Source organism: Homalodisca vitripennis, unplaced genomic scaffold (genome assembly GCF_021130785.1).
Source record: "Homalodisca vitripennis isolate AUS2020 unplaced genomic scaffold, UT_GWSS_2.1 ScUCBcl_5048;HRSCAF=11573, whole genome shotgun sequence".
Lineage (NCBI taxonomy): Eukaryota > Metazoa > Arthropoda > Insecta > Hemiptera > Cicadellidae > Homalodisca > Homalodisca vitripennis.
In genome coordinates, this window is record NW_025781156.1 from 1 (window position 1) to 12,661 (window position 12,661).

Consider the following 12,661-nt stretch of genomic DNA (forward strand, 5'->3'; position numbering starts at 1 on the left):
GATTCGTTTCCTTCAAGCTGAAGGATGTAGTGCTGCTGAAATCCATCGCAGAATGAGTGTTGTGTATGGTGAACACTGTATGAGTGATAGCGCGATAAGAAAATGGTGTAGGCTATTTGCTGAAGGTCGAACAGACGTCCATGACGAAGGCGGTCAAGGACGCAAGTCGGTCGCTACTGCAAGTTTGGTTGAACGAGTTGACCAAGCGATCCGGGAGAAACCTGAGGTTTACAATTGATGAACTTTCTACCGAATTTCCAGCCATTTCAAGGTCTTCCTTGTACAAGATTGTGACCACCGAGCTAGGGTACCGAAAATTGTGTGCCCGTTGGGTACCCAAAATGTTGAGTGAGGATCACAAAACGAAGCGAATGGCGTCAGCCCTAACTTTTCTGACGCGATATGACAACGAGGAAAGACAGTTTTTTAAAGTCTACTTGTTACTGGGGATTGAAAACTTGGGTCCTGTATGAAAATCCAGAAACCAAGGAACAATCAAAGCAATGGATGCACACTCACTCCCCTAGCAAGCCCAAAAAATTCAAGCAGACTTTGACCAAAAGGAAAACAATGGCTACAGTGTTTTGGGAACCAAAAAGGTGTGCTTCTGGTTGAGTTCATGCAACAGGGAACAACGATAACAAAGGAATCATACTGTGAGACTCTACATTGCCTCCGGAGAGCAATACAAAACAAACGGAGAGGAATGCTGTCATCCGGCGTGGTCCTGATCCACGATAATGCACGACCGCATAGTGCCAATGTCACAAAACAACTTCTGCAAAAGTTCAAATGGGAAGTTTTCGACCATCCGCCGTTATAGTCCTGACTTGGCGCCCAGTGACTATCACCTCTTTCGAGAAATGAAGGCGTGGTTAGGTGGACGACGCTTCGCTGACAACGAAGAGCTTCAAGCAACTGTAAGGGTCTACCTGAGCTCACTGGCGGCAGACTTCTTCGAGGAGGGTATAGGAAAGCTTGGTCTCTCGCTACGGACAAGTGCCTCAACATTTTTGGTGACTACGTAGAAAAATAAGTATGAAATTACGAATCTTTTGGTAATAAAATCATCTTTTTATCTCAATGTGTTTATTATTTATGGCCTATCGGAACTTGAAAAAAAAACAGCCCTCGTATTTTGTAGTAGTGAAGTGTATTTAAAATAAAATTAATTAATTGAATTGTACAGTAAAACCTTGATTATCGGAAACAACTTGAGAAGTAGTGAAAACAGTTTCAGTAACCTTGAATCGAGAAATTACAGAAAGAACAACTAAATTGGGCAAGCGACAACCCCAAAACAAAATATTCACTGTGGGGGCTATCAACGGAGGACATCACTTCAACCTCTCGCACTGGGCCGATGTTCACAAAAAAGAGCAAATAAAAACTTTCCTCCTCAATATCATTGGAGCTTCCACTAGCCACACACCTAGTCATAGCTATACTATCTGTAGATGACTCACCATCCTTCCATCCCTACATGTTCCCCCTTACAGCCATCACCACCTCTTTCACATCTAATATTTGTATATTAATACCGCACTCGCCAATACTCCTGAAAGCAGCAACCCTGTTTCCCCATTAACACGCTCAGTGCTCATCTTGCAGTAGCAAGTGTTGTTTAGTCTTGTATCTGATTTTTTCACAAAAAAATAAGTTTATATTCAGTGGAATATGAATGTTTTTTAAAACACTATTTATGTTCTATACAAACTTTAAAATAATATGGTAGTATATTTGTAGTATAATATAGTAGTATATTTTTATAATTTGATTATATCTATGTATATTTCCCAGAAGTTCTTCATATTAACATAACCTTGCATTACTGGAAAATTTCAGTTATCCAAAACGTGTCCATCCCCTATTATTTCCGATAATCAAGGTTTTACTGTACTTTTCAAAACTAATTATGGCTATACTAAAAATAACTAATTATCATAGAATATTAGCAATGAAAAATTAAACTACATTAATAGTACAATGTACTGGGAAGTGATGCTTGTAAAATCCTTGTATCTGAATTGATAAGAGTTTATATTTTCTTACTATTTTGTGTGAGGACAGCACAATATTATTGTATCACATCACTATAGGCTTGCACTATTCACCTGATGCAGAACTGTTATTAGCTCAGCTCTTATTAATTCTAGGGTACACTTTCTTATACCTCTTTTAATGGTTATTATTTCAAAAAGTTTGTCCCAACATTTTTTTATGCAGAAAGAAGACAAATTAAAATTAATAAACTATTATAATAAAAACCACAATATGACTTGATTCAAGTCAAAATTTAAAATTGTACAATATTAAACTATGTGACTGGTTTTTAATTCGTATATACATATAATGAATCAATAACGAATACCCAAAACAGAGAAAGAAAAAAAGAACAACACTCTGTTAAAAATGCCTTATTTAGCAACTAATAAAACATAAATGTGCCAGCTTACCCTTAAAAATTATTTGTAGCTAAAAATAACTAGTGAAGCAAATGTTGAATTGAGGAAAGGAAGTGTCAGAAGTGTTGGCTTTTATAACTGTACTGGTGGCGTCTTCTTAGATGTTTCATGTTTTTGGAGATTTTCATGAGCTCCCAAAATAATTAGGAGCTGACATGCTGATTGTGTGATCTGGATTTAATATTACTTAGTCTACTGTGTTTCTACTAGATATCGTTTGGATGTTCCTAACTGTTTCAGTTGCAAAAATTAACCTAATTATTTCATTTCCATTTTCGTATTCTGCCTGACACTTGTAGGTTTGTATTGGCTGTTTTTGCTTTTTCAGGACCTGACAGCTCAGCTGTACACTGCATTATGCCTTTTCTTTTACACTTCATATCGTTTACAGATTATGAAAACTTACATGATTCTAAAGTTAATAAGGTTGTGTAGAGTGATTGTGAATATAATTTAAGTGATACTGATGGATATGTGGACAATGCCAAGTGTCACTGTACCTTTGTTTGATGTTTTGCAAAATTGTTTTAAGGCTTTTTATACTTTAGTAAATTACTAAAGAAAGAACAGTGAACCATGTAAAATATTACTATGTATGTATCATGAAAAGAATTTGATGACTTTTTTTAATTTAGTCAATTTAAAATAAGACTATAGAACATTTATTTTAAAACAACATTTCATATTTAAATGCTCTAATGCCATAAATAAAAAGTTCTATAACCAATACCAATACCAAAGCACTTATATTTTCACAAAAAGTAATTGCTGCAACCTGACCAGCAGCGGCCTAAATAACTACTTCAATGGGTTAATGAGAGCATAGAAGTCTTTCTCTACAGAGAGACAATCAATGATTAGAACATTAAACATAAATTCATTTATTATTACAGTATGTACAATATTGAATAAACAAAGATTGTTTTCAACTTAAAAACTTTTAATTCACTGACCTGAACAACCATAGTGTGGTGTTGAGAGAGTGTGGGGTCTCTGATGATTCTCATCAGAGTAGCGATGGCGATGGCTGGATAATATTCCTCCAATGAGCAAGAGCTCATGTTTACTAGCATTTCACTTGTGGTGAGCTCTAAAACATTTCAACAGTTCATTGAAGACTAGCACTGTGAGCAAGGTGAGTTAAAAAAGTAATGGGAATTTATAAGTTTCACAGTTTGTAGTGTCCCGATTGTCAAGATCTTTTATTATGTTGGTACTCATGCTCCTGATATATAATACAATTTCCAGCTGTATTTATTGTTTACTTTTTTTCAATGGCAGCTTCTAAGCTTACGTGTATTATGAACTCAAAAATGTTCTTATGGATCAAGATATGAAGAAATGGATCAAGAATTTGTATCAAATTTTGTATGAAAAATGAAATAAAGTGTGAGAAATATTAACAAAGACCTATGGTGAGTCTGCTATAAGTAAAACAAGAGTTTACAAGTGGTGTAACATTTCAAAGATATACATTGAAGATGACGAATGCTCCAGATGCACCAGTGAATTCCCAAACAATTACTTCCATTAATAGTCTGTTTGTGATGAAACGAAAAGATATATATCTTAAACAGTTAGTCCAGGCAGGTCCGGTCTAAGATGCTCTGGGCATGTCACTGGCAGAAGATTGAATGTGAGATTGTGTGGAAATTAAAGTTAGGATTTATTAGAAATGATTAGTTATAATAACTAGTTTAGTTTTATGAGAATATTAAAAGCATCATTTTATTTAATGCGTTTAACATTTACAAAAGTAGTTAGTTTATAATTTTTAAATTTTCATTTACATGCTAAAATATTTTATTGATTTTTCCATGCTATTTAAATGTAACTATTTGTTTGATTTTTAATCATGAGGTAATATATAATTTATTTTTTTAATTTCTTGTTGTTACAGGTTAAGTCTAAGAAGCCACATGGGCCTAACTTTCTCTGTTATAAAGAATTTTTCATTTAGTTTTTTTTATTTACCATCAACAACTGATGAAAACGTAAAAAAGTGGAATAAATGGTTATAAACGATTGCAGTATTACGATCAGAGAAGAGCATGATGATGTTGGCATATCAATTGGCTCATGCCATGAAATTTCCCGAAATTTCTGGGCATAAAACCTATGGCAGCAACATTTTCAAAAAATTAGAATTTTGAACAAAAACAGCGGCGAATGAAAATTACTCAGGAGTCACTACAGAAGTCAACGACGATGCAGAGTTATTGAAATGTTTTATAACAGGTGATGAAACATGGGTTTACGGATATGACATTAAAACTAAGGCTCAATCATCTCAGTGGAGGCATTCTGGACCAAGACTGAAAAGGCTCAACAAGTGCAGTTGAACTTGAAGGTTATGCTCACCGTCTTCTTCGATTTTAATGGTATAGTGCATTGTGAATTCTTGCTACAAGGTCAAATGGTAAATAAGGATACTACCTGTAAATTCAATGCCGTATGCATAGAGCAATAAAAATAAATTTTAAAAAATGTTTATTTAGAAAAATAAAAATAACTCTAAGAGGGCATGGTTTTAAGAGCATACACAATTTTAAAAGCACATTACTGAAAGAGCTAAAGGCTATCCCAAAGATCAAGTTTGAGAAGTGTTTCAAGGATAGAAAGAAGTGCTGGCACAAACAAGTCCATAATAACTAATGGGAACTATTTTGAAGGTGACAACAGTAATGTAGATGAAAAATCCCTTTACATTTTGAACATACCTTGTGTATTGATAAGGATCTTTAAAATTAAACATCAATTGAAAACAGCATTACCCTTACCGTGACTGGCTTCTGCCTCAGATTTGAGGTCTGTCATGGAGAGTAGAGCTGTGGAATCAACCTGAGTGTCAATCTGACCTAGGTTCATCTTGTGTTTGTATGGGTCCAAGGCTCCTAGCAGACCCAGCACTCTGATCGTTTCACGCCTGAGAACATTTTACTTTAGGTAGAACAGGGAAAGAATACAATTCAATCTCCACCATTGATGCAGTGTATAAAAATAAATACCACCACATAGGATGTTTTTGCAGCTTAGAAGTAGTAATTAATTGTAAAATACAAAACCACCCAATAACAAAGTTTTGAAAGTGAGCTTTCTTATAATAACCCTTTCAAAAGTAACACCCCCCTACATCAATTTGCAAATAAACAGTATTGTAACGGTAATAACAAGACGTTATACGTTATTTTTATAATTTCAAATATTATGAATTTATGAGGGCAAGTCTAACAGGTATTTATTTCTTTTGTGGAATCTATGAACGTCTTATATATTTGTAAAGCCATTCTAATTTTCCTTCTAAAAGTCTAAATAATACAGACTTTGCAATGTCATAATTTAAAATTATATAAACAACAGCAAGAATTCAACAGTCAACTTCAAATAACATGCACTGTTAGAAACATTCTCTATGATTTTCAAAAGCAGTTTTTTGCAAAGTCTCTATATTTATTGTTTATTACTTCAAGTAGTAGAAAATTTGAATAGCTTTTCAAATAGACAAGACGCTTATAGATATCACAAAAGAAATAAATACCCGTTAGACTTGCCCTTGGTTAGATTACATAAAATTAAAAATATTCAGGTGTTTTTAAGAATAAAACTATTTAGCAAGTTACCATATATAGTTTATTTATACATGCATATTAGGGTGGTCCAAAAAGTTCAAATTTATCCTAGACCTCTGAGCACGCACTCACGTTTTTACTACAGTTTATAGTTTTAAATTGCCAAAATTTTAATAGCTTAGTTATTGTAGAAGGCAGTGCTTAACATCTTAGAAATTTTGAAAATGTTGTCATTTTCTTAGTTAAAAAAATGTATATTTATATGTTCTTTTCAAGATTAAGTTTTTGTATTTAAAATAGATGTAAAGATAACTGTATACAAAATTAAAAAAAATAAAAACTGTTAACAGTTGTTTGTTAGGGTTGTTTTTACTACATGATATCATTTTTCATATATAATGCCATTACCTTATGATGGGTTGTTGTTCAGTTTTTCAAGAAGTTAATGAGAGTATCTAGTAGAGCAGGATATTGGTTGTAGGGGCGAACCACAAAACCAGTGGCTCCCACCAACTGTCCGAGAGCCCACAAAGCCACTCCTCTCTTCTCCGGGGAGCTGGCATCTCCCAGCATCTCCAACAAGATTGCCAACAGCTCTCCCATCCAGGGTTGGATCTTCACACCATTCACCTGCTCGTGGAGTAAACTTTGAATAACCAATTAGCCAAGCTGATACTCAAGTTCATGGGGTACTTATATTAGTAATTAAAATGATCAAAACCACATTAAGAGTGTTGTAACTTATTTCATTTCTAACATACATTTTCAGAATTAGGTTCTTTACAAACAACTTTATTAGTATAAGATTTAGTTTTTCATAACCTCAATTCTTTTCACAAGGGTCCTTTTGTTCATAAATAAAAAGGAGGTTTTTTAGCACATTAAAACATAGTTTTAAATATAACTGTAAAATTAACATTGCCAGGTATTTTTATTTTCAACCTAATTACAATAAATGTACTAATACGTTTGTGTTAAGGTTCTAAACTTTTTTAACCCTTCCTACGCTAAATAATCAGTAGAAATAGCTAAGATAAGATAAGAATCTCTTTATATAGCTACTGTTACGCTTAATGAATTTTTTTTTAATTTTTAATTTTTTCTAAAGTTTAATTTTTTTATTGAACATATTGGTTAAATAATATATAAAAACAAATGTTATGTTAAAAAATTATTTTTATATTATTTACATAAATACATATAATACATAATAAAAGTTTTCAAGTAATTTTAATTTTTTTTTCATTTAATTTTTTTAAGACTTGATACATATTAGTTTAAAACAAAATAATTTGGATTTGTTACACTGTTAAAAATTAAATTAGAAGGCACAAAACAGTTAGAAAATTGCACAGTTAGAATTGAGCTTGACTGTGGTAGACTTCAAAACAGATTTTTTTCGCGGCAAGATGGCGCCGGATTCAATCAAGTGTCTGTGTGGCTCGTGCCAAAAACTCGTACAGGAGAGGCATAATGCCGTAATGTGCTACGGAACTTGCGCCAAATGGTGGCATATTGTATGTGCTAACATTTCTAAAAGTCATTACGACCATTTTAAATTCATTTCTAAAATGCAAGGCATAAAGTGGTACTGCGAAAGTTGCCGCGAGTGCGTAGTGATCGGTTCGCTCAACAGTTCAGGGAACGGCTCAGCCGCGGGATCGAATCACTGGTCTGTGCTCGCTGGTGATAGTTCGACGGTGCTCAATAGTGTTGTGTCAGATCTTAGTGAAATAAATAAAATTAACCTAGTGATGTCAGAGAAAATACAAAAGCTTGGAGAAGAGAACAGGGAAATCAGTGCCCAATTAAGTCATCTAATGGAAAAATGCTTCGGAACCGTGAAATCGCGGGATCCAGAGTCTGGAACAAATCGCTCGGAACCGAACTCCCCAGCGAGTAGCTCAGCGGGCTCGGAACCGAGATACGTAACCCCGACAAACCATGCCGCTTACCTCAACAAATCTCAGGTCGAAAAATCTGAAGTGGATAAACTTTCGAAAATCAAGACGCCGCTTATGTCGGAGATTCTAAAAAGAAATACAGCTAAATCTAAATCGGCCTCGAAAGTAAATAGGCACAGCCTATTGCCTAAACACTAAAAAAGAAGTAGACCAAAGCTGTAATAGGCCTAGACTAGGCTCTGATAAACGGGAGTCGAGTGCACAAACAGGCTTATCATTTCATGAACCTAGTGAAAACTCAATTAGCTCTGATCAAATTGACGACCTTTCTGTTGAAAGGAATGAAATTAATGTTAATATAGGCCTAGGTTCTACTGCTCAACCAGAATCTAATAGGCCTAACTTAAATCAACCAGTGTCACAAAACCACCAACGACTCAATGAAAAGTCTCACACTAGGCCTAATGTAGAAACAAATAGCCTACATAAGGATGACAAACCGAAGTCCAAAAACAGCTCTAAAGGTTCGAGACCACAGAAAAACAAAATCCTTGTTGGTACTGCCAGCTCACCTGACCTTGCTAAGTTCTTCGGAGCTAAGAAGGCATGGTTCCATTTAGGAAAGGTAGCCAAAGGAACAAAAGAGGAAGATATAAAGGACTTTGTTAGTAAAACCTTTCCGAATATGGCTTTTAGTGTTGATAAATTGGAGAGTAAAGGAGTAAACGAAAGCTTCAAATTAGGTGTAGAGTTTCTACACAAGGATACAGTTATGGATGGCTCCCCGTTGGCCTAAAAATGTCACGCTCAAGCGTTTTTTATTCCTAAGAACGCCAAAACCACTCATGAGTTAGGGCAAGGCGTAGGCCTACAAAACTCTAAGCCAAAAAACACACCCTTCAGAAACTGTAAATAGTACCCTAGCTATAGCTACATTAAATGTTCAATGTATGAAAACCAAACTAAATGTTCTGTCATTATTTATTGAGGACTTAAGATCCTAATGTTTTATGTGTTACCGAGCACTGGCTGCGGGAATGTATGAGCTATACAATAGACTCTGTAATTTAACGTTGGCTAGCGTGTACTGCCGTCAAGCCTGCAAACATGGAGGTTCTGCAGTGTATGTACACTCCTCAGTTAAACATAAAGAAATAAATGTTCTACAATTTTGTGAAGAATTAACCCTGGAATTGGCGGCAGTGGAGCTCTTGGATAGCTCTGTTATCGTGATGTCGGTGTACCGTTTCTCCGAATGGAAATTTCATTGACTTCTTAGAACGACTGGAGGACTGTTTGAGTTATCTCTCTCTTAGAAAAAAGAAGATTGTGGTCTGCGGAGATTTCAATATACATCTGGAAACCCCATCCACCGAGGAAAGACACTTCACAAACTTACTGCTTAGCCAAGGTCTATTTGTGGCAAATAGGCTCCCTACCAGAGGTCACTCTTGTCTCGACACTATGGCTACAAATATTGACTCATGGGACTATAATGTCTCAGTTGTAACCCCTATGGTCGCTGACCATGACGCGGTTGTGATGGACTTACACTATCCGTGCTCAGCCACATCTGAAGGTAAAACTCCTCCTTCATGGCATGAAGACTACAATTTTATTAAAAGGACAGTCAAAGATGACCAGCTACCCCTGTTATCTTGGCAATTAGGACAACTGGACTGGAGGAAGGAAATGCCTGAATCTACTGTTCTGGAACCGGAATCCTGTTTCAATTCATTCTTCACCTCATTCATGTTTGAATTTGACAATCTCTTCCCAGCTAAAACACTTAGTGGAGTTAAGAGTAAAAGAACTAGGCCTACTGCCAAAATTGTGGACAAAACATGGTACACGCCGAAATTGCGTCACCTTAAGTCTCTTGTGGTTGCAGTTCATGATCGCTACAAATCTGCCAAGTCAGTGGAAGAACAAATCAAACTCTACTCGACCTATCTTAGAACAAACAGACTCTACAGGTCGAAGGTTACTGACGCAAAAAGGGCCCACAATGTACAGTTCATTGAAAATTCCCCAAACCCCTGCAAGGCTGCTTGGGAAGTGGTTAACGACTCTAGATCTAAAAAGCCTAAAGTTGTCAGTTCTTCGAGTCCAGACTCCTTTAACAACTTTTTTGTCGACACTGTAGAAGAAATTGTGTCAAGCATACCAGCTGGAGTACAGGACCCGTTAAATTTTAGAACTATAAATGCCGAGCATGGCCAGGGCCCTTGCCTGAGCCAATGGAAAGAGGTGACCCCATCAGAGGTGGTCAAAATTGTTAAAAACTTCAAAGCATCAAGTAGCCCTGACATCTACGGAGTGTCATGCAAGGTATTAAAGGCGGTGATTGATACTGTGGCGGTTCCTCTGTGTACAGCTATAAACAGCTGCCTTAGACAGGGTGTTTTTCCTGCCAAATTGAAAGTTGCACGTACTGTGCCTATCTTTAAAAAAGAAATGCAGAAGACATTGCAAACTACAGGCCTATCTCTGTCCTCCCGATAATGTCTAAGGTGCTAGAAACAATTCTAAAAACTCAATTGACAAATTTCTTTGAATCTCACCTTCTGTTGGGAGATCACCAACATGGCTTCAGAAGAGACCGCTCCACCACCACTGCTCTTCTGTCTTTGTCTGCGGAAATTATCAGGGCCTTTGAGGATGGGGATTCGCTGGCCTTAACGCTATGCGATCTGAGTAAGGCTTTCGACTGTGTGCCTCATAGAATCCTACTTGATAAGATGAAGAAGTATGGAATAAGGGAAATTGCTCTACAGACCCTGGAAAAACTACTTGGAAAACAGACGCCAGATAGTCTCCATCGGTGGCGCAACATCTAGCATCAGGGAAATTATGCACGGCGTCCCACAGGGCTCCGTACTGGGACCATTGCTGTTCATCATCCTGGTCAACGACCTCAGACTAAACGGCCAGGCATTACTTTTTGCTGATGATACCACACTGGTCTCAAGAGGAGGGTGCATGGATGAAGTTCTCAGAGATGCCGAAGATCTGCTGTCTGTGGCAAAAATGTGGTTTGCAGCAAACAAGCTGAAATTAAACGAAGATAAAACCCAGCAGATCTTGTGCACTTTGAAGCGGACAAATCCGGAAGATAATGTGGAGGCTGTTAAGCTGCTTGGTTTTTGGCTTGATCCTAAGCTGGATTGGGGAAGCACGAACACAAACAAGAGAGGTGAGGAACTTCTACAGTTTATGTTCAGCAATTATCTAGTGTTAGAGAATAGAGGGTCAAGCCCAACCTTTATAACTAGAAATAGGAAAGAAGTCCTAGACATAACCCTATCTACAGGACTCAAAAACATAAATATAGTAAGGTGGCACGTCTCCAAGGAGGCCTCACTATCGGACCACTGTCCAATTAGGTTCGACATAGAGGAGATAGGGGAAAGATACGTGACCCACAGGGTTCCTAAATCGACCAACTGGAGAGGTTACAGAGAGTCCCTGGCAGAAGAGTTGGAAGAAATAGGACCCTTTCAGAAAAATGAATTTGAATTAGAAAGGTCTGCACAAATAGTAGAGCAAGCTATAATAAAGGCCTATGAGAAAAAATTGTCCTCCCAGGCAAAACCGGTTGAAGAGGGATGTGCCGTGGTGGACTGGGAGGTTGGAAACATTAAGAAACAAAACGAGGAAATTATTAAAATGGGCAAAAAGGACAGACGATTGGCTCCCTTATCTACAGGCCCAAAATGAATATAAAAAAGAACTTAGAACAAATAAAAGAAGAACCTGGAGGAATTTCTGCAAAAATATTAACAGTCTTCCCGAGGCATCCAGGCTTCAAAAAACTCTCCAAACGGAGCATACAAATCCTATGGGGACTCTAGTAAAGGACAATGGAGACCTAACAATGAACAGGAAGGAGACCTTAGAACTACTTCTGGAGACACACTTCCCGGGGGGTCAGCTAACTCGTAATGAGGATATTTATTCTCTATATGGGGGGGGATCCAGTCGGGAGGTGGCAAAAGCCAGACAGTTGTCTAATAGACTATTCACACACGAAAGAATTAAATGGGCGATAAGATCGTTCAAACCATTTAAATCTCCTGGGGCGGATGGAGTTTTTCCAGCCCTTCTTCAAGAGGGGCTGGATATTCTATTAAATACACATATTAAACTTAGCATTCTATTTAGAAGCAGTTTCGCCTTAGGATATATACCAAAGAACTGGAGGATAGCACTAGTGGTGTTCTTGCGAAAAAATGACAGGGATCCAACAAAACCCAGTTCGTACAGACCCATAAGCCTAACCTCCTTCATGGTGAAAACTATGGAAAAAATAATAAATAGACACATAAGGGACGTAATATTACTGGAACACACCCACTTAGTCCCACACACAACACGCATACATAGAAGGAAAATCAACCACCACTGCTCTCCACAGTTTAGTGAGAGAGGTGGAGAATACCTTTGGAAAAAAGGAAGCCCTAGTCAGCGTCTTTATGGACATTGAAGGAGCTTTCGACCGAGTAGCATATCAATCCATGAAGACTGCGATGGAACGTTTTGGAGTTTCCCCAGACGTAGTCAAATGGATAGTAGCCCTCCTAAAAAGCAGACAGGTGAAAGCCAAGTACGGGATGAATCGGCTGCGATCACGGCCCAAAGAGGCTGCCCCCAGGGGGGAGTCTTATCTCCTCTCCTGTGGGCGATGGTAGTGGATGATCTCCTAAGAAAAGCAGAGAAGAGG

The 12,661-nt window shown here is 37.2% G+C and overlaps 1 protein-coding gene across 1 annotated transcript in view; it reads right to left on the reverse strand.

The window, feature by feature from the left end:
- Positions 1-3,417: 3,417 nt before the first annotated feature.
- The window catches only part of LOC124373197 (serine/threonine-protein kinase Tor-like), a 34,837-nt gene continuing 25,593 nt past the window's right edge, over positions 3,418-12,661 (reverse strand). The window contains exons 9-11 of the mRNA XM_046831597.1: positions 6,443-6,664; positions 5,246-5,391; positions 3,418-3,555 (exon numbers count right to left, since the gene is read on the reverse strand). Of these exons, the coding sequence (XP_046687553.1) occupies positions 6,461-6,664 (204 nt within the window). The 3' untranslated portion in view covers positions 3,418-3,555; positions 5,246-5,391; positions 6,443-6,460. The remainder of the gene's footprint in view (positions 3,556-5,245; positions 5,392-6,442; positions 6,665-12,661) is intronic.